At 38.3% G+C, this 23660-nt stretch overlaps 1 protein-coding gene across 1 annotated transcript in view; it reads left to right on the top strand.

Annotated features, from left to right (window-relative positions):
- The window catches only part of LOC307133462 (fibrocystin-L-like), a gene marked incomplete at its 5' end in the record, with an annotated part of 66234 nt that extends 43785 nt beyond the window's left edge, over positions 1–22449 (top strand). Inside the window, 35 exons of the mRNA XM_079828546.1 lie at positions 199–355; positions 531–687; positions 778–987; positions 2704–2833; positions 3153–3394; positions 3494–3630; positions 3745–4774; positions 4943–5134; positions 5681–5832; positions 6018–6177; positions 6264–6447; positions 6570–6658; positions 6980–7134; positions 7295–7424; positions 7547–7665; positions 8223–8352; positions 8775–8948; positions 9272–9375; positions 9462–9585; positions 9716–9837; positions 11554–11644; positions 11876–12024; positions 12170–12292; positions 12600–12711; positions 12819–12935; positions 13072–13237; positions 16262–16494; positions 16598–16762; positions 16861–17018; positions 17612–17747; positions 17852–18193; positions 18272–18423; positions 19950–20096; positions 21748–21901; positions 21994–22449. Of these exons, the coding sequence (XP_079684672.1) occupies positions 199–355; positions 531–687; positions 778–987; positions 2704–2833; positions 3153–3394; positions 3494–3630; positions 3745–4774; positions 4943–5134; positions 5681–5832; positions 6018–6177; positions 6264–6447; positions 6570–6658; positions 6980–7134; positions 7295–7424; positions 7547–7665; positions 8223–8352; positions 8775–8948; positions 9272–9375; positions 9462–9585; positions 9716–9837; positions 11554–11644; positions 11876–12024; positions 12170–12292; positions 12600–12711; positions 12819–12935; positions 13072–13237; positions 16262–16494; positions 16598–16762; positions 16861–17018; positions 17612–17747; positions 17852–18193; positions 18272–18423; positions 19950–20096; positions 21748–21901; positions 21994–22205 (6355 nt within the window). The 3' untranslated portion in view covers positions 22206–22449. The remainder of the gene's footprint in view (positions 1–198; positions 356–530; positions 688–777; positions 988–2703; positions 2834–3152; positions 3395–3493; positions 3631–3744; positions 4775–4942; positions 5135–5680; positions 5833–6017; positions 6178–6263; positions 6448–6569; positions 6659–6979; positions 7135–7294; positions 7425–7546; positions 7666–8222; positions 8353–8774; positions 8949–9271; positions 9376–9461; positions 9586–9715; positions 9838–11553; positions 11645–11875; positions 12025–12169; positions 12293–12599; positions 12712–12818; positions 12936–13071; positions 13238–16261; positions 16495–16597; positions 16763–16860; positions 17019–17611; positions 17748–17851; positions 18194–18271; positions 18424–19949; positions 20097–21747; positions 21902–21993) is intronic.
- Between the last annotated feature and the right edge of the window lie 1211 nt (positions 22450–23660).

Consider the following 23660-nt stretch of genomic DNA (forward strand, 5'->3'; position numbering starts at 1 on the left):
GTTTTTTGTTATCTATGTTTTTAAAAATTCACCCATAATTTATTCACCCTCATGTCAATCCAAACCTGTAACACAAAAAGAGAATATCAGAGCAGCTGTTCACAAACACACTATTCACTGCTATTTCACATCTACTAAAGCCTACTGAGGAAATAGAAATGATGACAGAATACTTTCTCTTCCCCATCTCACATGTAGCTCAAATGTCAATGAAGTCACCGTCACAATCGCGGGGTCTGTCTGCGATGTTCAGTTGGCCAATGAGTCGCAAATCATTTGTGTGACCAACTCTCAGCCCAGATCTCAAGAAACTCAAGTGCGAGTCCAGATGGGGAACAGAGGAATTGCCAGAATGGTAACAGAAAACATGACATGAATGTATTTGACCTTCTTAAACAGCACAGTGACAAACAAAATACTTATTTATTCTCATTATATATATTATTAACAACAATAATAAAGTTATAAAACATTTATTGTGATTATTTACATTTACACTCACTGCCAGGAATGTCTCTCTTCTCTCTCAGAATAATGCTACCTTCTTCTACATTGACGTATGGTCATCTCCCTATACATGGGGTGGTCTGTCCCCTCCTGAGGAGGGCATGTTTGCTGTAATCACTGCTGGCCAGACCATCCTCCTGGACACCAGCACCCCAGTCCTTAAGATGCTCCTTATCCAGGGTATACTCATTGAGAGAAATACTATCTATATTAAACAAAGCCATGGTACACTTAAACTCACAGTTCTGTGAATGTCTCTTTTCCATTTAGGTGGTCGACTGATTTTTGATGAGGCAGATATTGAGCTGCAGGCAGAGAATATTCTGATCACAGATGGTGGAGCTCTGCAGATCGGAACAGAGCAGGCCCCCTTCCAGCACAAGGCCATCATCACACTGCATGGACACCTGCGTTCTACAGAACTCCCTGTCTATGGCACCAAGACCCTTGCTGTCAGAGAAGGGGTGTTGGATCTGCATGGTATGCAAATAAACAACACTATTTGGTTCAAATTAATTTTACATTTAATTATTATACATTACTGTTCAAAAGTTTGAGGTCAGTAAGATAATTTAAAAAAAGAAATGAATAATTTAAGAAAGAAATCCGAGAGCCTGTTTTCCAGTGAACGCACTAAAAATAATTCTTACTGACCCCAAACTTTTGAAGAGTAGTGTAAATCAGTGGCGTTGTCAAAAATGCACCTGGTGGGTTCATAATAAGCGAGACGCTCGCATTCGTCTAGACAGAATGTTAGCTGCTCAGTTGTTTATTCTCATGACACATAGAAACACAGCTAAAATATTCCTAATATGTTTGACCTGTTATTGAAAGTAATATATAATACATTTTAGAAGCATGTTATAAATTAATATAAATGAAAATATATTTAGAATAAATCTGAGTGTAATAAACATATAAGTATTCTTTAAAAAATAAGTTGAAATAATGCAAATGGATGACTTTAACAAACGATTCGATTAGCATCGGATAATTGCAGTCGGTCTGCTTACAGTAAGGTCTGTCTATAACAGTTACGTTTTCGTTAAAATAAAATTTCCTTATGGAGAAAAGGAAATAATACGAAAAATAGTTTCAGTTATGACTTTTTTTCAATTGATTTAGTTGAGTTAGTTTTGTTTCAAATTTTTCCGCTTGGGCTAGCGATTCACGGACATCTTTCTCTGCGCATGAAAACAAGCAAACCAATGAGAATGCAGGACGTGGATGATACATCATACATAACAACAGAGCGTAGGCGCCAAAGCTGTACTTGAGCCATTTACCTGAAACCCTCCATAACTGGCAGATTTGAAGAAAAGTCCTGTCGTTGGGCAAATAAATAAATAACAGAGAGTTACATACGTATTGCCATAGCTTTAATGTTAATTAGCGAGTCAACGTATGGCTTAGGTATGCAGAGCATTCACAGCTTATATGGGCCGCACGTCCCTGGTGTAAATATTAAATAAACTGAATAATGCATAACCATAAACATTAAACAAATGTACCTGAAACTATCATTTATGATTATTACTAAAACATTTTTTGGCCCCATTTTATATTAGGTGGCCTTAAGCACTATGTACTTACATCAAAAAATAAGTACAATGTACTTACTGTGTTCAAATTGTATTGCAAAACACTTTTGCTGATATTGAGGTGGGATACGGGTAGGGTTAGGGACAGGTGTGGTGGTATGGGTAAGTTTAAGGGTAGGGTTAGGTGTAAAGGAAGTGTCAACTGTGTAATTACAAATGTAACTACAGAAATTAATTACAGATGTAATTACATGCAAGTATTTTTTTAAATGTAAGTACAATGTAAAAACATGTATGTACATAATAAGTGCATTGTATCAAATGATTAATTAAAATGTTAGTACATAGTAGTTAAGGCCACCTAATATAAAGTGGGTCCCATTTTTTTAACTTGACTAAAGTAACAGAAACCTCAGAGATACTGGAAAATTTGAATCTAAAAAGTCAGAAACACAATCCCTAGAAAATGAAGTAATCCTCACAAATATAGAGATGACCTACATAACATTGCCAGAAGGCTCAATTAAGTTAGAAAAGCCCTTTGGTGGGCTTCACAGAAGTGCTACATTTCCCTGATACAGACACTATAGTGCGAAATCCCTTACCTGCAGTGAGAGATTTTGTTCAGGGCTTAACTACAATCCTGCTTCTTCAGGAATCCCTGTCCCTATGCCGTGGACTCGCCTTTCTCAGACTGCACAAAATGGCTCCAACACGCTGACACTGATGGATGCCGTCACCTGGAAGACTGGCGACGAAATTGTCATTGCTTCCACTGGGCATAGGTATTGACACACCGTCTGAATCTTCAGAGAAATTTCAGGGTCAGGAACAAAGGCCATAAAATGAAAAATGTTGCAATTGTCATCTTTAAAATAGTCCAAAATGAATTCATTAAACTTTAAAAAAAAAAAAAGAAAGAAAAAAGTATAAACATTTTTGAAATTTTAGGTGATATAATTAAAATCGCTTTAGGGGTAAAAAACTAAATTATAAACTTACTGTTTAAATTCCTCTTGTTCAATTTGAATATGCTAAATGCTAACATTTTTGTCAGTGCTAATGCTAATAATGCAAAAAAATATGTTTTGACTGAATTTTCAGACACAGTCAGCGCGAGAATGAGTTGATGAGAATTGCCTCAGTTTCAGCTGACGGTAGGACCCTCACTCTGACCGAACCACTGAGATACACTCATCTGGGTGTGTCTGTCACACTGCCTGATGGGACAGTTTTTGAAGCGAGAGCAGAGGTGGGCCTTCTTACCAGAAACATTGTTGTCCGTGGATCCAACAACGTGGAGTGGAACGATCAGATTGCAGCTTGCCCTGATGGATTCAACACAGGTTTGGATGTTATTTCCTCAGCTGTGGATGGAAAGACAGACAGCTGAAAGTCATGTGATTAGCTATTTTAGCTAATTGTATGAATGCTTTTGCTTACAGGGGAATTTGCCACCCAGACTTGTTTCCAGGGTAGGTTTGGAGAAGAAGTAGGAAGTGACCAGTTTGGTGGCTGCATCATGTTCCACGCTCCACAACCGAACCAAAATCTGGCAATTGGCAGAATTGAATATGTTGAGGTTAACATTAATTTTGTTTCAAAAACGTTTGTTTTAAAACTCTTGGAGACCTGCAAGACCATATTTTCCATGAAATTCAATCATGGCATTATGTTTATTCTTGTCCTCCTTTAGCTCTTCAATGTTGGACAAGCGTTCCGTCTGGGACGCTACCCCATCCACTGGCATCTAATGGGTGATGTTAGGTTTAAGTCGTACGTGCGTGGATGTGCCATCCACCAGTCCTACAACCGTGCCATCACCATCCACAACACCCACAACCTGCTGGTGGAGCATAACGTCATCTACAATATCATGGGCGGAGCCTTCTTTATTGAGGATGGCATTGAGACCGGCAACATTCTCCAGTACAACCTGGCGGTATTTGTAAAACAGAGCACCAGTTTACTAAATGACGATGTAACTCCAGCTGCATACTGGGTCACCAACCCTAATAACATTATTAGGCACAATGTTGCGGCTGGTGGAACACACTTCGGCTTCTGGTACCGCATGCATGATAATCCCGACGGTCCTTCGTATGATGCCAGCATCTGTCAGAAGAGAGTACCACTAGGAGAGTTCTTCAACAATACGGTGCATTCACAGGGCTGGTTTGGCTTGTGGATCTTCCAAGAGTTTTTCCCAGTGCGTACTGGCAGCTGCAACTCCTTTACACCAGCACCAGCAGTCTTCCGCCGCTTCACTTCCTGGAACAACGAGAAAGGTGCAGAGTGGGTGAATGTAGGAGCAGTCCAGTTCAGCGAGTTCCTAATGGTCAATAATGAGAAGGCAGGAGTGGAGGCCAAGAGGATCATCCAGCCGTATGTCAGCGGATGGGGACTGGATGGAGGGGCGGCTGTGGTCAACAGCACCATGGTGGGTCACGTAGATGAGCTGGGGCTGGGGAGCAACTACTGCACCGCGCGCGGTGTTGTCCTGCCCCTGGATGATGGTATGAGCGTCATCAACACAAAGTTTGTGAACTTCAACCGTCCATCGTGTGCTGCGATTGGGGTGGCCGAAATAGTTGGAACCTGCATGTTCCGCTGTGGAGGCTGGAGCGCAAGGTTCAGTGGGATCCAGTACTATCAGTCGCCCAACAAGGCCTGGTTCAGATGGGAGCATGAGGTGGCGCTAGTAGATACTGATGGGTCCCTGACAGGTATATAGTATATAGATATTACAGCATATAGATCCATAACTTTAAAAAAATGTATATGGATGGATACGTAGGTTTATTGCCATATTAAAACTCAAACTTTACATTGACAAAGCATTGGTAACAAATAATAAATATAAATAATATAATATATTTTATATTTCTGAAAAGGCAACGTTAGCTACAAGGTGGTACCAAGGAATAACCTACTTGACCCGAGACACTGCTTTCCGGGAACAGAGTGGAGTGTTGGCGTCCCTGCTGTAGTGTGTGACAACACCATTGACTTCCACCGCTTGGTCGTCTTCAATCCCTCACCATCTTCACTTCAGGCTAAAGATGTGATTCTGACCAACTCATATGGTAGGGTGAAATATTCTGGGCAATTGAGCCATTAAAAACAATGTGTATGCATATGTTAGACATGTTTCTATACAATTGACTCTTTCAGTATTTACTTTTTTGGTTTACATAATTTTCTGGGATTTAGTAAAAAAATCTTAGGGAAAAATCTTAGGGGTCATTCACAAAGAATGCCCCAAAGAGCGTTTTTTTCCCCCATTGCAAGACATGTATGTAGTGCATTTTTACATACATTTGGAGGTCTGTAGCTATTGACTCTGCAGAAAGTTGGCGACTTCTGTGCACTGTGCGCCTCAGCATGAACTGACCCCACTCTGTGATTTTACGTGGCCTACCACTGATTTAGGGGACTTCCACATTTAAATGCGACTGACACTCTTTAATCTTTACAGTGTGTACATGGCCTCAATGATTCTAAAAAAATAACTAAAGATTACATACATTAACATTTGGGGGCATTCTATGTTTGTTGGGTTGAAGTGAGCTGTGATGTTTAGAAAGCATATTTGTTGGTATAACAACTCTCAATGTCGTACCTCTCTTTAGGGACATGCGTGCTTCCTTTCCTTAAAAAAATTGTGACCCACACATTTGGCTGGATGGCAATGCTGCCCACCGGCAAAACCTATAACTGGTACTTTGATGGTGCTTCCCAAATCACCAACATCTCATACAATGGAATGGTCTATGGTTTTAAGGTAAAGTGTGCACACTAAACATTACTAAATAATTCAATATGCTTTCAAATGAAATTGTTTTCTTTTTTCTTTTTTGGCTTTTTGAATGACAGCCTGGTCAATAAAAACTTTGCCTTTAATTATGTTCCATCCAATTAAGTTTAGTATTTATCAAGTAAATGTCTTCCTCTCTTTCTCCGTGACAGCCAACAAATTATATAATCATGAATCACAACCTGACTCAGACACCCGACCGCTTCCGCATTATAGATGACAGGAATGGTTCCTCCCTGCCCCTAAACTCCACAGCGAATGTTAATGGGGACTGGTACTTCAACCAGTCATCCAGAAGCCTCTATTATATGGGTAAAACTATTTGCCTTTTCACCCAAGCCATCTATGCTATCTTTGTACTGTGCAAAAAATGTAAGATTTTGAGTTTGTGTCTACAGTGTCTGGAAGAGACCGTGTGACTAGCCGTAGGAGGAGGAACAGTGTGGACCGCTCAACTGTTGACAGATCATTGGACTTCAGAGTTTATCAGTGTTACTATCCCAACTGTATTCAACCTACCCCTCCACCTGGTCCTGTAGTCAATCCAGCCAACACAACTGTTCGCAGACCTACAAACTATGTGTATGTTACCACACACGCACCAATTTTTAAAAATATATATATATTAATAACCACTCTTCTGTAATAATAGTAATGATCTATTGTATTAACTTTGTTAATAAAATACATCCTGTTGGGTTTAGTCTCTGGTCAAACACATCATTTTGGCGGTCAAGCTCAGAGAATAACTTCAGGGTGCCACAAGAAGGCTCTGATGTGGTCATTCCAGATGGTAAGCATCTCTAATGTCACAAATCCTAAGCAAAGACAGATAGAAAAGAATATTCAGCAATATGAAATTAAATTTGTAAACGTAAAAGGTCTGCAAAGTTTAAAAGATCAAAGTGGACGATGCATGGTTTGTCTTTTAATAGTTGTCTACTAGTTGTTGTTGAGACTGAATCCTTTATTGAAAACACTTTGAGAAAAGAGATGATGCTAGAGTGTATACTATAAGATTTTAAGTGTTGTTGGCCTTGGATGCATGTAAAACTATTGTAGGAGACCTCCAAAAAAAATAGCATAATAAAAAATGCCCCATTCTGTCTCGAAGGCATTTGGATGGTTCTGGATGTTGTACCCCCCTCCCTGAACAAGCTGAAAATAGTTGGAATTCTGGAGATTCCAGACACAAACAATAGCACCTCCACCAGCAGTGTTTCTCAATATAATAACATTGTTTTGAATGCCACATACATCTCCATTCAAGTAAGCACATAACTACATTCAAATGGCATCTTTCTGCTATAGACATCTTAGGATCAGAACACCAAATCAGAACCAGACTCTTCCTGTGTGCTAATTTAACTTGCTTTTGTCCTAAACAAATACTAAAGAGAGACTGTCTGTACATGTTCACTTCAATTAGGGTGGACGTCTGATTGCTGGGTGGCCTAATGAACCCTTCAGAGGTCAACTACAGATCATGCTTAGAGGAAGCCATTCCACACCAGACTGGCTATTACCATCTGGACCAAACCAAGGGTCCAAAGTTCTAGGTAAATCAACATAAATACAAATAAATAAATCTCATTGTTGATTGTATCTGCATCAGAGACGTTCCTCTCAATTTAAAAGTTAACTTAAAAGTGTTGATTTGAGTGGAAACATTGTCTTCCAGGCGTGTTTGGATCTCTTGAACTTTATGGTATGCCACACAATGTGTATCACACTAAGCTGGCTAGCACGTCCCAGGCAGGAAACCGTACTCTCTCTCTACAGGAATCTGTGGACTGGAAGGTCAGAAGCTTTTTGAAAAATGACAACTACAAAAAAAAGAACAGAGACCTTAAAGGTTCAGTGTGTAGTATTTATGAGGATCTATTGACAGAAATGCAATATAATATATATAAGTATGTTTTCAGTGGAGTATAAAGACCTTACATAATGTACTGTTATGCTTTGATTACCTTAGTATGAGCCATTTCTATTTCCATATGCTCCTAAGCCTAACACCGTGGGTCCCCTTACTGTGAAATCGCCATTTTGCGTCGTCATGTTTGCACAGTAACCCTAAACGGACGAACTTCTCTACAGAGTGCTAGTCATTCTCTGCTCTCTCCGACTATGACATTTTTGTCCTGTGTTGGCCCCCGTAGCGTCTCTGTGTGCTCCAAAAAAGAGGGGGGTCAGCGTTGGGTGATGCAATTCACAAAAAATTCACACACTGCACCTTTAAGATAAATATTGAACCTCCTTTTGGGATTTGGTGATGCCATTTAGATTACAAGCTGCATTTCTGCTCTGAACCATTATTCTCTTTGTTTTTTAATAAAACACTCTTTTATTTCCTCCAGGTCGGGGAGAAGATCCTACTGTCCACCACCAGCTATGACCCTCAACAGACAGAAATACGCACCATCTCTGCAATCTCAGATTATGGCCGCACACTGACTCTGGACCAGCCTTTATCATACACGCACATCGGTTAGTGGCCTAGATTATAGATAATACCATTATAGCAATAATAGGCATTATGCTGTAAAAATAAGCTGTTAAAAATAGGTACACAGATATATATATATATATTATTATTAATATTTATTTGTAATATTTTATTAACGGTAGTGTCATTTATTCCTATGATTCCAAAGCTGAATTTTAAGCAACAATTACTCCAACCTTCGTTCTAATTTGCTGATTTGGTGCTCAAGAAACATTAAGTGTTGAAAACAGTTGCTGCTTCATTTTTGTTGAAACCATGATACACTTTTACACATAGAAATACATTAAGTAACATTACAAATGCCTTTACAGTCACTATTGATTAATTTAATGCATGCTTGCTGAATAAAAGTTTTAACTTCTTTAAAAAAATTACAATTGATTCAATGTATTTGGTCATATAGGGGAGAGCTACAGTTTGCCAGGTACTTCAAGAAGTTATCAGCTTGCAGGTAATGTGGCTTTACTGACCAGGAACATCAAGATCATTGGTCAGGAGTATCCAGAAATGTACACACAGTCTTATGGAGCCAGAGTTCTGGTGGGAACCTTCTCCAGTGGAGGGATCGATTACAGAGGTATAATCTTTATAAAACACAATCAGGATGAATCACATGCAAAACCAGTCTTACATAAATTGCTGCATTCAATTGAATGAGACATTTCATGTACAAATGTATATATGATTTATTCATGGACTTGGATTAATGGATTCATTACCTGGAAGATGAGAGAAAGCAGGAAAAATAGCAAAGTTTTGTTTTAATAAAAAAAAAAAAAATCAAGTTCATGTCAAAATGATATTTCTGTATTTGCACATACCATCACTTTCTAAACAGACATTTTCAGCACTGTGTAAGTAATGAAAACTCACTAAAGCTGATGATAACTTGCCTCACAGGAAAAGCCCAGATCAGAAATGTTCAGTTCTACCTCACTGGGCAGGAAGGATGGAACGACCCGTCAGACCCACGTTACTCTCTGGTGTTTTATGACCTGGGAGGGGTGAGAGAAAGTCTTGATACAGTACATGTCCATTCCTGATTATCACACATGTTCTTTCCAACTACTTACTGTCACAATATTTTTAGGTGATTGGTGAGTCTTATGTCAAGGGATGTGCTTTCCACAATGGCTTTGCTCCTGCTATCGGTGTTTTTGGAACAAATGGATTGAGCATTGATGACAACGTGATCCATCACACTGTTGGAGAAGGTGCAGATTCATTAGCAGCTTCACTGTTAGCACAGAAAGAAAATACTATTAAACAAAATGTAATCAGTATGGAGTTGGGTAATATGATTTAGCACTTTTCTATTCTGCAATTATTATTCAAATCTCCAAGGAATCAGAGTCTGGGGTGACAGTAATGCCGTCCGGAGGAACTTGGTTACCTTGACACTGTGGCCTGGATCGTACAACGGCAGAGCAGAGGAACTGAACTTTGAATGGAATGCAGCCATTGAGGTAAACCTTAAAGAAACAATTTTCTTCCCCATTTTGATGGCACACCATGGTACAAGAATGATATGGCACATATTCAAAGAAAACCCACAATACAGGGAGTGCAGAATTATTAGGCACGTTGATTTTCTGATCATATTTTTTTTCCAGGCACATTTGACCAATTCCAAACCACAGTAATCCTAATAACTACTATTGATTTAGTATTTAATAATGTATAAGTGATATATAATTGTTCATGAAGGCTGGAAATGAAAATCACCTTATATTCAGGTGTGCAGAATTATTAGGCATGTTTTCTTTTACAGATAAATTGAGCCAAAAAAGAGATTTAACTCAGACTGAAAAGTCAAAAAGTATTAAATGCCCATGAGAAGAATGCAATACTAATGCAATACTAGACATTGCAGTTAAGGCGTGACCATTGGACAGTGAAATGCTCGTTGGGTCAGCAGGATCTGACAAAAACAGGTGGTGAAGAAAAGACACCTGTTAACTGCAAAAGAATTAAGAATTAAGGTGAAGAATTAAGGGTGAAACCATCAGGAACCCTTTAGTCTCCAGCGCCACCATTTTCCAGAGCTGCAACCTACCTGGAGTCTCCAGAAGTGCAAGGTGTCAGGATCTCAGAGACTTCAGTTAGGTAAAGAATCCTAAAAAAGACCCCCACTAGATAAGAATCATAAGCTGAAGTGTTGTAAAATACATGAAGCCTGCTTTTTAATAGGCTTTATAGGTTTTATAGGTTGAGAGTGACTCTTGAAGGACCAGCACCACATCCTCTAGTACCACTGTTTGAAGAATTCATCTTCCAGAATCTGGCAGTACGTTTTGGGAGTTCATTTTAGTCCATCCTGAAGTCCGTTTTGCAGAGATGGACTAAAAATGAACTCCCAAAACGTACTGCCAGATTCTGGAAGATGAATTCTTCAAACAGTGGTACTAGAGGATGTGGTGCTGGTCCTTCAAGAGTCATTCTCAACCTATCTGTCCATAAAGCCTATAAAAAAACCTTCTTCATGTATTTTACAACACTTCAGCTTATGATTCTTATCTAGTGGGGTCATTTTTTAGGATTCTTTACCTAACTGAAGTCTCTGAGATCCTGACACCTTGCACTTCTGGAGACTCCAGGTAGGTTGCAGCTCTGGAAAATGGTGGCGCTGGAGACTAAAGGGTTCCTGATGGTTTCACCCTTAATTCTTCACCTTAATTCTTAATTCTTTTGCAGTTAACAGGTGTCTTTTCTCCGCCACATGTTTTTGTCAGATCCTGCTGACCCAACGAGCATTTCACTGTCCAATGGTCACGCCTTAACTGCAATGTCATTGCATTAGTATTGCATTCTTCTCATGGGCATTTAATACTTTTTGACTTTTCAGTCTGAGTTAAATCTCTTTTTTGGCTCAATTTATCTGTAAAAGAAAACATGCCTAATAATTCTGCACACCTGAATATAAGGTGATTTTCATTTCCAGCCTTCATGAACAATTATATATCACTTATACATTATTAAATACTAAATCAATAGTAGTTATTAGGATTACTGTGGTTTGGAATTGGTCAAATGTGCCTGGAAAAAAAATATGATCAGAAAATCAACGTGCTTAATAATTCTGCACTCCCTGTATTGCCATGGTACATGTGAAAAAATCCATTGTATTACTGGCTGAATAGATTAGTACTATATAAAGAACTGATCTACTGTTGATGTTGTAGGTGAGTGAGGCAACCAATGCAATTCTTCAAGGGAACATTGTTGCTGGCTATGAACGAGTGGGATTCCGAATTGATGGTGAACCATGCCCAGGTAAAGAAGCCAATTATTATTTTCAAAAATAATTATACATAAAATAAAATGCATAAAAACAAATACATTATTTTAATTTAATTTAGGCATCACAATATTATAACGGACAGTATGAAAAATAATTTAGAAATTTGCTAAAGATTACAATTTACTATGTTATTAAATTAAATTAAATTTGTAATACTAACTTTATTACTAATTTATTCACATATTCCAACAATATGTCAAAAGGATCTCCAAATTCAGTGGCTCAATGGAGTCAGAATGAGGCGCATGGCGGTCTGTACGGACTCTACATGAATAAAGATGGACTTGCTGGTTGCTCTCAAATCCAGGGCTTCACTGTCTGGAGGAGCTTTGATTTTGGCATTTATGTTCAAGTATGATAAATGATCTGCAAAACCCTAAAGTAACTGTAAAGTCAAGTGTTTAATTGGTCAGATAAATTATTCATTTCTTGTTACACAAATGCACTATACTGGTCTGGTGATCCCTAATGTTTTCCTCTCCTCCATCCCATTCCAGGTATCCATGAACGTGTTAGTTTCTAACGTGAGTCTGATTGATAATGGAATGGGTATCATGTCTCTAATCTACAGTCCTCCCTCACTCAGCCACACATACTCTGACAAAATAGTCCGTGTACAGGTAAGGACACAAAATGTCTCTTCAGTCAAAAATAAAGGCCAATTCACACTGCACCAACAGACGGCAACAGACACTTTGTCGTTTCAGTGTGTTACCCCAGTTGGCGTCTGTTGGCTTCCATTTTTGTCAAATGAACATGTTGAATCGGCATTTGTCGGGTCTTGGGATGTCTGAAAAGTTACATACTGTAATCTGGTGACTGTCAGCATTGGTCGGCATCTCTCTTTGCAGTGTGAATGGGTCTGAAGAGAAAGGATTCTTATACTGTTGAATATTTTATAAAAATTTTCAAAAATCATCTTTACAGGGTTCCCTTATTGTGGGCAGCAGCCCCAACTTCAACTGTTTTGACAGTCTGTCCACGACTACGACCTATGTTATGCTTAGCAAAAGCCACAGGGCCCCTCGCCCCCCCAATGGTACAATATATGTTAAAGAATCATCTATGCACTACTGGAATACATTTGTTTGATGTAACTGATCCATTTTCCATACTGATTCTAATTGCATTTTCTGTGTGCAACAGGTGGAAGGTCTGGAATTTCCTGGCCGACATTTGAATCTGGCCACAATAATGCACCACAAAAGCCTCACCCTGGACTGATGAGCTACAATGCCATAGCTGGTCTAATGACCGTCTCTGGTGAGTCACATTCCTTTTAAAATGTGTATGAATCTTCAGTTTAAAACTTTCTACAGTAGATGCCATAAAAAATTGTCATAATACAAAATTTTTTAAATAATTACTATCTATTTATACTGTCTGTTTATGTTCCTAGACACAACTTTTGTTGGATTCAAGAGTGTGTGCTCAACAGAGACAAATTACATGTTCATGACCAACCCAGGAAATGAGGATCTACAACATCCAATCAGTGTTGAGAGGATAGCCAAGATAAACAGCACAGAGGACACTCTGGCATACATTCATCGGCCTGATCTGAGGTAATCCAAAAGCTTATAGTCAATGTCAATTCACAAAGTTAAGACTGTGTAATGGCCCTTTCACACTGGACGCATAACGTAAAAATCGAAGCGAAAAAGCAAATATTTTGTGTGCGAATAGTTCGCATCAAAACCATTCACATCAGCCGTGACACGAATTTGCGACATTTGTGACGTTTCAGAGCGCCAACATTCCAAAACATTCGTGGCGGCAGCTGAGAAACCATGGCCACTTCATCATCCAGTGAAAACGAGCATTTCTTTATTTAAAAGACCGAAAAGGTTTTGGGGGCACCCAGTCTTAAAGAACAGAGAGTCTGAAGGGGAGTATGCTAATCTTTGTACAGGAGCTAAAACTTTATCATGGCCGATTCCGCACTTACTTTTGAATGTCCGTGGGACAATTTGAGGAGCTCCTCCAGAGACAGTAGCACCGCATCTGATGAGACAAACCACAGGGAACCAATCGATCTGGAGCAGCTGCTTCCAGCTTTGTTTCCAGTTGAGTCACAATGTAAACATTTAAGTGTCACAGTCATACAGATGGAAACACATTCACTTTCTATAGTAGCAGACACATTTTAACTCAAAAGGTTATGTTATCGTTGTCTGTAGTCTACAGCGACTTGCATGTACCCTGTAATCTCGTGAGAAATGTGATACCTGGCAAAGGTTAATGTTGATTGAATAGCTAGTGACATTTACTGGACATTTCTTCACCTTTGTTTCCTTATATGTGATTGGTTGAAGCCTTTTCTGTCGCTGTGAGAGTTAAAAAAATCTACATTGAAGCGAAAATAATAAAAATCTTTTTTCCGCCGCAGCACATTTGCGTTCGGTGTGGAAGCACTTATTACACAAACAGCTGATCAAAAAATAAAACCATTGCACGAATTATTCGCGCGTCAAAATCACATCCAATGTGACCTTAAACTGACATTAAAGCCCGCACAATTGGCCCAATGGCAGTTTCCAATAGAGCGGGTGAGAGTTTCCTGCGTATTCTGTCTTTTCAGTGCGCAAAATAATTTAATTCCAATTAAACTACAAATTCCAATTTATCTGACTCCATTTTATCACAACCTCGAATTTAGGTTGAAATGCCAATTGATTATTGACCATTTTTACAATAATTGATCTAGACACTTGATTATTCTATTGAACTCTTTACTCTTATTGTACTCGTCCATTCAGATACCAATGTCGTTCAGGGTCTTGCGCAGGCTGTTCTTTTACACAGATTCCACAGTCACAAAGTCACCAGTCTTGCTCACTAGACAGAGGTAATTGACTATACAATTTAGATGGCCAGTCCAGTGTTTGCTCTCTCTAAAAGTATTTTGTTTAGTCCCTATAGACTCGTATACACTTGAATAAAGCAACACTATCTCTAGTCAGAGATCACGATCACTACCACGGATATAAGCTGACCAATATTACTTTGTCTGATAGCAGCTTTGGTTTGGCCATGCTATGATTTCCCATGTACACTTAGCTAGAGTAACATTACATTAAACGAGGTAAAAGAGGTAAGGCTCACCCTTTTTAGGTTGGTCGATCAATATTTTGTTTTGAAAATCCCCTTTTTAGCCTCTACAGTTTAAGTACACTTGAACCAGTACCAAGTGTTAGCCAGAGTCCTAAAATCTCGGTTGGTGTGCCCTATGCTCCACTCAAAGCTGGACTTAAAGCTGCAGTAGGTAACTTTTGTAAACATTTATCTTTTACATATTTGTTAAACCTGTCTTTATGTACCTAGTAGAATATGAGATAATCTGTGAAAAAATCAAGCTCCTCTGGCTCCTCCCAGTGGTCTTATTGCCATTTGCAGAAATACTCCGCTCCCGGTAAGAAACAACCAATCAGAGCCAGGAGGAATGTCTTAGCAGTGTCAATCAAGCTTGTGTGCGCGCTGATTACACCCCTCTCATGCACTGCGCGTAAAGGCGTTCAAATTCAAGATTACCGGTGTGCCGCAGCTTTGCTTATGGCGGACAAACAATCCAAACTGCCAATTCCTCGAGTGGCACCTGCTCATAAAATAAAGACGGGTAAACGGAAAAAGACAGATGACGATGATAAAAAAGACAAAAAGAAAGAATTAGATAGAGCCCGAAATAAAACGAGAGCGGCTTTTCCGAGGTGGAGGGAGCTACGTGTCTTTGAAAGGATTAAAAACCGATGCAGAGTTAGCCACATTTCTGCTTGTCAAGTAAGTATCTCTGCTTGATTTGTTAAATTTTTTAAGAACTACACAACTCACTCGGCGACCTCTGCCCCGTCTCCCACGTCCCCTGCCTGATGCTCCGCAAACACCACGGCTTCATCTTCTCCCCGCCTGTTGTCTCCTCGAAGTCGCTGTGGGTGTGAATTCCTTGTCGGAGCCCATTGACTCAAAACTGTCAAAACTCTAGCCGCATAACATACAGATAAAATGTCACGCACTGTGCAAAGCAACTATTGAAACCTACTAATTCACTAGCTTGTCATGTTGTTGAAATAATGTACTAGCAAACCTTATTTAGCATTACATATCGATAGAATAATTACTTGCATACTGTAACGTTATTTACTGTTATATTATCTTACTAGCTATTTATTACTTATAGATATTGTGCAACGTCATATAGTTACATTACATGTATCACGCCTGAGCTTTTTGCCACAATTCTTTAAATACTCAGACCAAGACAAAACATCCCACAAATGGAGACATGACCTAACAATAGGAATAAACATTTTGGTTTACTTCTGTGGGGAGGAGACCATTGTACCAGTCGCACTGAGATATTTCAAATGATACCAAGCATGATTGTTAATTTACTTGTATTGACATAGAACATTATAATTTTTAAAGGGAAGAATGGATAAAGGGAAGTCAGGGTAAAAGAAGTCCCAAATGGGTAAAAGAAGTCCCAAAAACCAACAAGAAACATTATTAAGAAGAAAACAATGAGAGAACACCAATGTCGGGATGACCAAAAATATGAAGTGACTGATTCATTTTATTCTCTCTTGTCTCAGTAAGGTGAACCCATCAGACTGTGTGGACATGGACTGTGATGCTAAGAAGAAGACAATGTTGAAAGATCTGGATGGCAGTTTCCTGGGAGCAGTAGGAGCAGTGGTGCCCCAGTCCGAGTATGAGTGGAACGGAGATCCCCGACACGGACTGGGTGATTACCGCATCCCCAAAGTCATGCTCACCGCTCTCAACGGCAGCCGGATACCTATAAATCAAATCGCTCCTTACAAAGGTACAGTACATCTGAGGCATCTTCCTTTACAGTGATCTAAGAGAGAGAACTTAAAATGATGGAGCTTCTTTTAACGAATGGCGTGGCTGTTTTACCTGTGCAGGTGTGATCAGAGACACCTGTACGTACATGAACACCTGGCAGAGCTACAAGTGCTTTGGGCTTAACTACAGGATGCTGGTCATCGAAAGTTTGGATGCAGACACAGAGACCAGGCGTCTTTCACCTGTAGCCATCCTGGGGGACAAGTATGTGGATTTGGTGAACGGTATGACTCTTGACTCCCTTTGTAACACCTACTATTTTATGCATAATATATTATGCATAATATATATTTTTAATCTTACTGTGAATATCTTGTTCCAGGCCCACAAGACCACGGCTGGTGCGCCGGCTACACGTGTCAGAAGCGAGTATCTCTCTTCCACGCCATTGTGGCCACTAATAAATCCTTTGACATCTATTTCACCAGCACAACACCACAGAAGATGAGACTTATGCTACTGAATGCTGGACCTACAGAGGTTAGTAAGATGGACTGTACTGACACACAGCATCTACAAGTGATACAAAAAAAAATCTTTCATCAGTTTTATTCTGCATTATGGTTTTAAAAATATTTTATTTCCATTTTGTCTTCTAATTTATTTAAAGATTTTTTTCATATAGCTTATTTGTTTTTCTGAATTGTGCAAGGTTGAACCGTTATACCCCTAATTATATATATAAATATATATATATATATATATATATATATATATATATATATATATATATATATATATATATATATATATATATATATATATATATATATATATATATATATATATATATATATATATATATATATACACTGAAAAAAATGATTCGTTGAATTTACTAAAAAATGTTATCGTAAGTGGTTGCAATCAATTTATTTTATCTCAATTTAAACAAAAACACATGCAATTCCCATAGAAACAAATAATTTTTTTATAAATTTAAATAAATATATTTATGTATAAATAAATACATAAATATATAATGTGTAATTATTTTATGTTTCTTTTTTTATGTTTCATTTAATTTAATATTACTGTAGAAACTTAACTACAGTGATCTTCTGTTGTCTCAGGCTGTCAGGGTGGCTGTATTTTACTCAAGCCCTCAGCGGCTGGATGTGTACGTTAAAAATAGTTTGGTTGGTCCAACAAATGCTCAGTGGAATGCAGACAAAACTGACTACACTCTGCTTGAGCCAACTTATACAGGTAGAGTACAACACAATAATGCAAGTTAATGCAGCTCCCCCTGCAGGCCAGAAGTCAATTCTTCAACCTAAACAACACATTACAATCCTCTCTGCACTCCTCAGGGCAATACGTTCCCAGTTTCAACTCCAGTCACGGCTCCAACTTCTTTGACCAGGACTACAAAATGCTGAACATACTTCTCCGTGGCTCAGAGCCGGTCCAAATCCGCACCTCCCCGGTTTTGTTCCTGGCCTTCAACCTCCCAGCCATGACTGAGGCAGAGTTCTTTGGGCCAAATCTGATCAATAATCTGGCTTTATTTCTGAAAATACCGGCGAACAAGATTCGAATCACCAACATCATCCGTGAGGGTACTAATGCGAGAAGGAGGCGTTCGACAGGACTGACGGTGCAGGTGGAGATCAGGGAGCCCCCTGTTCAGACATCCACCAATAGCACCACTGGTAAGAACAAGAATAAAATGAATGACAAATACAGCGTTTAGATCACAATATATATAAATATTTATATACCATCTGCAGAAGACCAACAATTTGCGGTCCTGAAGAACATTGCTGACGATTTGGGCCGCGCTGCTGTCTCGGGTAATCTGAGTCAGTCCATTGGCTTCAATGTGTCATCCCTGGGCATCATTCCTCCTCCACCCTCTTCCAGTGACCCGTCCTGGAACAACGTAAGATGCTAATCCAAACACATGACCAAATCCTCTAACATTTTAAAATGTTATAATGGAAATTTGAACTGAAATGTACACAGCAAAGTTGATAGTTAAAGGAATATTCTGGGTTCAGTACAAATTAAACTCAACTGACCAAGCAAAAATTGGGGTTACAGTGAGGCACTTACAATGGAAGTGAATGGGGCAATCCATAAACATTAAAATACTTACCTTTTCAATCCGCTTGTTAAGTCTGACATCAGGAGTGTTTTTGGGTCCAAGCGATCTATTAGATGCAAAAAGCAAACCACAAATTGTTAATATACACTCACGGTGTGATGTATACTACTGAAAAATCATCAAAACATTTATCTCTATACCGAAATCCCAGGTGGCCAGACAGTGAATCATCTTTAATGAATTGTTAAAATATTGGGTATCACTTTAGTATACTGATCCATTATTAATGAATAACTACGCAGGAACAAATGAGTAATGCATTATTATCACTCTAGTAGCTGCTATTAACTAACAAGAAACTCTGATTAATAAATTAGTAAGTAATAGCGCTCAGTTGAATGTGGTTCGCTAATCAGTAAAATTAGCTAATCAGTAACTACTATTTTTTCATAACTCCCAGAGGACTACTAAGAACTACTATATACAGGTTCATAATTAATGTGAATAATGCATAAGTTATAATTAATTCTAAAGTGAAGGTAATTGTAACCCACTAGTAATGACTTGAGTATTACTACATCCTTCTAAAGGAATTATTATACTATTACTTACTAATTTATTAATCAGAGTTTCTTATTAGTCAATGGTAGTTACTAGAGTGTCAATAACGCGTTACTCCTTTGTAGTTCCTGTGTAGTTATTCATTAACGATGGATCAGTATTCTAAAGTGATACCCAATGTAGTTGTCCAGGACAGCATGAGCCCTGAGACATTGGTGTACACAGTTTTTAAAAGCTTTGATTAAATGTGTGATATGAATAAATATGGAACTGGAAACAGTATTCAATACATCATGGTTTAAACAAAAGATAGTATAATCTCAAGACGTGAACAGTATGAGTGTTAACATGATTTTAGTGTGAAAAAAAAAAATCACTTACTAACCTTTTCTGTGTGAAATTATACATTGACAACACCATAACTCTTAAAACTACTGAAGTAATTATGCTTTAAACAGCTTTACAACTCGAATAATACACAAGAATAATACAACAGAATAATTCATATAAGTGCTTTTATAAAATTAAAAGCTTATTTCTTAAAAAATTGGCCTAATTTACTTCCATTGTAAGTGCCTCAATGTAACCTCCTTTTTTGTTTTTGTTTTAAGAAAATGAGGGATAAAATTATAATCAACACTGTCACAAATGCTGTTCATTGAGCTTAACTTGTACAGAACCCTGAATATCCATTCAACTTTTTTTTTTTTTTTATCAGATTAAGATCCAATAATAGTTGCTGTACTGTAAAGCACCGAACATGCTTTTCCTTATTTGAACTGTAAATGTCTCTCTCTCAGGTGGCCACTCAGGAGGTGACCCGTGAAGACCAGCCGATGGAGACGGTCAAGACAGTATCATCCCTGGTGGTGGTGGTCCAGCCAGTGGCTGGATCTTCTCCCGGACCCCTCAGTGTGCAGCCCAGCATCATGGCTCTGGACGCAGCGGTGAGATTTCATTAAGAATATCTGATGCAAGTTTTCAGTGGCCGGTTGCACCAGCTGTGCGAAAGGAACATAGTTTTGACATAAAGTGGCACTAAGTTACAACTTGTGTCTTTGATTCTTTCTGTGTTAAACTCAGGCGTGTCATTTGTTCAGAGATTGCATTGTTCGTAATGGAAATAGTATTAGACCTTTTAAATTCTCTTCCTCATTTGATTTGTTGATGATTGTTGTTAGTAGTCTCTAATGATAAGATTTGTGTGTTTATTGTCATAGGGTTATATGTTTAAAATATATCAAGTGCCCCCAACTTGTTTGTTTTTCTTTCTCTACTCATATTTTAATATTAATTTGTTTGTATAATGACCAGTGTTGGGCAAGTTACTGAAAATTACTAATTAGTTACAGTTACTAGTTACTTCTTTTAAAAATAATTGAATTACTTTACCAATACTGTATATCAAAAGTAATTAGTGCAGAAGGTGCAACACGCATCGCCACAAATGTGTAAAGCAAGCTAACACGCAAACTGCCGCAAGTGAAACTGAAAGTAAGTCTTATATGCTCAAAAACACAATCATCTTCATTAAAACTAATGAGACTAAATGACCTTAGCAGTGCTTAGTTCGCTCCTTCTCTTATAAATAAAAAGCAGCTCATATCTTTTGCTTTCGTTGACGTGAACGCTGTTAAATGTGCATATAGCGAGGGAATTGAAGATCGGATTATATTCGTTTTGCGGAGAGGTGTAAGGTAAGACAACTTGCATGTTTTTATTTTTTTTAGATTGTGTAGCCCGTTTCGTTTGCGAGCACCAACGCCTAACCTCAACTTATAAAAAATGCATTTTACTGTGGTGGTGGTGGTGGGGATAGTAGTTTAAACTAACATTGTGATGCTTGAAGTGTTTGATATCTATGGATTTTATTATAGGCAAGACAAGTCAAGTGTTGATTTGAGAGGCTAAAGCGTTGGGTTAACTCACTCTCGGCCGCTGGCCGCTTGGTCATCACTTTGAAAAACAAAAACTTTAATTTAACAAACAAAAAAAAAATGCTCCAACATTTTTTTTCTAATTTAACTTGATAAAGAAACGAAACAAAATATAACTACTTTGACATTAAAAACAAAACTGAACTATTTTAATGGCAGCAACAATGTGTAATAGGGCGGATAAAAAAGAAAGGAAAAAAAAAACACGGGCCAGGCTAGGGCCTAGATCTGAGCTTCTTGTCTGCAAGCGTTCATTTTTCACAAAAGAGAGTAACGCGAGTAACGAACTCATTTAAATTTCAGTAATTGTAATTGCGTTACTTGAATAAAAAAATATTTAATTAGGCCTAAATGCGCGTTACCGCTAAAAGTAGTGGAATTACAGTAACGTGTTACTCCCAACACTGATAATGAGTGTGTAGTAGGTCTGTGTTTTATTTGTTGTCTTCCCTCTTCCCATCCTCTACACTCCCACTTTTCCACATCTTTACACACCCATTTCGAGTCTTTTCAAATTATACGTGTGACCAGTTCGAAAACAGGGGGGTTTATGACCCTTTAAGTAAGAAATGTCTAGAGCAATCCTACCCAGGTGATTACTAGGAAACCACACCTGGTATCGTATAAGGAGAGCTTTTTTTTTGTGCATGTCTGTTTCCAGGGTGACTGTGTGTCCGTGGGTGTGACGACTCTAACCATGTCAGCTGTGCTCAAAGATGCTACAGGGAATCCAACAGCGGGGCTTTACGGAAACACCACCATCCCGTTCAGTGGCTGCTGGGCCAATTACACTGACTTAGCCATCATTACAAGTGGTGGGTTGTCTTGATTTAGATTTTTTGGGGGTCACTGTCACTTGTTATTTTAAGCATTTACGATAATTTCTCTCTCTGTCTCTCTTCTAAAGGTGACAACTTGAAGTTGGCCTTTACTCTGAATGAATGGAAGGCTGAGTCCAGATCTTTTACGCTCAGATCACCTACAACGCCGTCTTCTGTGGTCGTCACTACGGAAGACGATTTTCCCAGCATCTTTGACTCCGGTCCAGCTGTCTCATCAACATCTGTGTATCTGCTCATGATGTTGAGTACTTTACTCCTCCTGCTCAGAGGACTCTAGGAGCAATTAAAATCAATGAAGAAGTGCACTCTTATACATGTAATGCATCATCTTCTAATGAATGAATTACCTTTGTCTATAGGCTATACTTCTGTTGTTTTCCCATATGATCTTGATCTGTAAACTACAACTATAAATTCTGTGACTGTAGAACAACAAAGGCTTTTTTTTTTTTATCTATTCCTTTGGAATATTATACATGTATATGCTTTCTTATATACTCAGTAAAATCCAATTCTAGCATACTTCTGTTGTCTTTTTTTCTGCATTCAATTCTTGAACATATAGAATACAAACTTTAAAGTCGGTATGAAAACAAAGTTGTGATCTTTTCTTCCGTTTTGTGTCATATCATGTCCGTGTGAAATGAATGTTGGGCGCCAGCGGGACTGGATGATCTCATGAGTGACAGGTTGTCCCGTCCTCTGTCCAGTAAAGACGTCATCACAGAGAAGAGATGTCTTGATATTCCTTTGTTTTATTCATCATTGAAACGTTTTAAATGCATTATTCGACAGCTGGAGGATGAGACAACTGTATTTATTGAGCAAAAACGTAAATGCTGATTACGTGAATCTCAAACAACAACAAAAAACTTTTTGCAGTGCGCCACTAGAGGGAGGTAAAGTGGTGCTCAATCCTCACACTGACACCTGCACAACTGAGAAAAAAAACAATCTGTCAATCACATTCACGATTAAAATCTCGTAGTCTCCACACCACAGCAGCAGCAGGGGAGAGTGGGGTAAGATGAGCCATTTTTTTACTCGTGGTCCTCAAGATAAGATAGAAAATAAGGCAGAAGTACAATGAAAGTATCTATATCAGGATGTTTTCTATCGTTTCAAATTATCAGAATACATATGACAAAGGGTTCTAAAAATATGGCTCCTTATAAAAAAAAAGTGTTCCTGTGGCTCGATTTACCTCGGTAAATTGCACCATCTGGGTGTAAACGGACCATCTAATTAAAGCTGAATCAAATGTGAAGTTGTAAAGATAATTTACCTTACTTACACACCTTAAATAATCAAATTTCCTTTTACAAAAAGTCATATTTCTGTCCTTAAACCTAATTTAAACAACATAAAACCAACCAAATGAAGTTGAAACTTCAATATCTTTAATTGTTTGTATTTCTGAAACAATATGTTGAACACCAAAGTTGTAACCTTCCCAAAAACAGCCTGAACAGAGTTTGTTGAGTAAAATTAAATCAAATAAAAACTGAATTAGAATGAGTGAATGAATGAATGTCAATGAAAATAATACACATTTTAGTCAAAAGGTTCTTGGCATGGAAGTTTTTCTGCAATACTGAACATGTTAGGTCATTATGGGACTACAGGTTGAAAGATATATATGATTAAGCATCTTCTGGGTCTTATCAGAGAAGGATTTGGTGTACTTGTTCATTGTTACTTTCAAATAAATTCAAACTAAACCAGTTGTGTA

This window comes from Gobio gobio (assembly GCF_949357685.1).
Source record: "Gobio gobio genome assembly, chromosome: 11".
NCBI lineage: Eukaryota > Metazoa > Chordata > Actinopteri > Cypriniformes > Gobionidae > Gobio > Gobio gobio.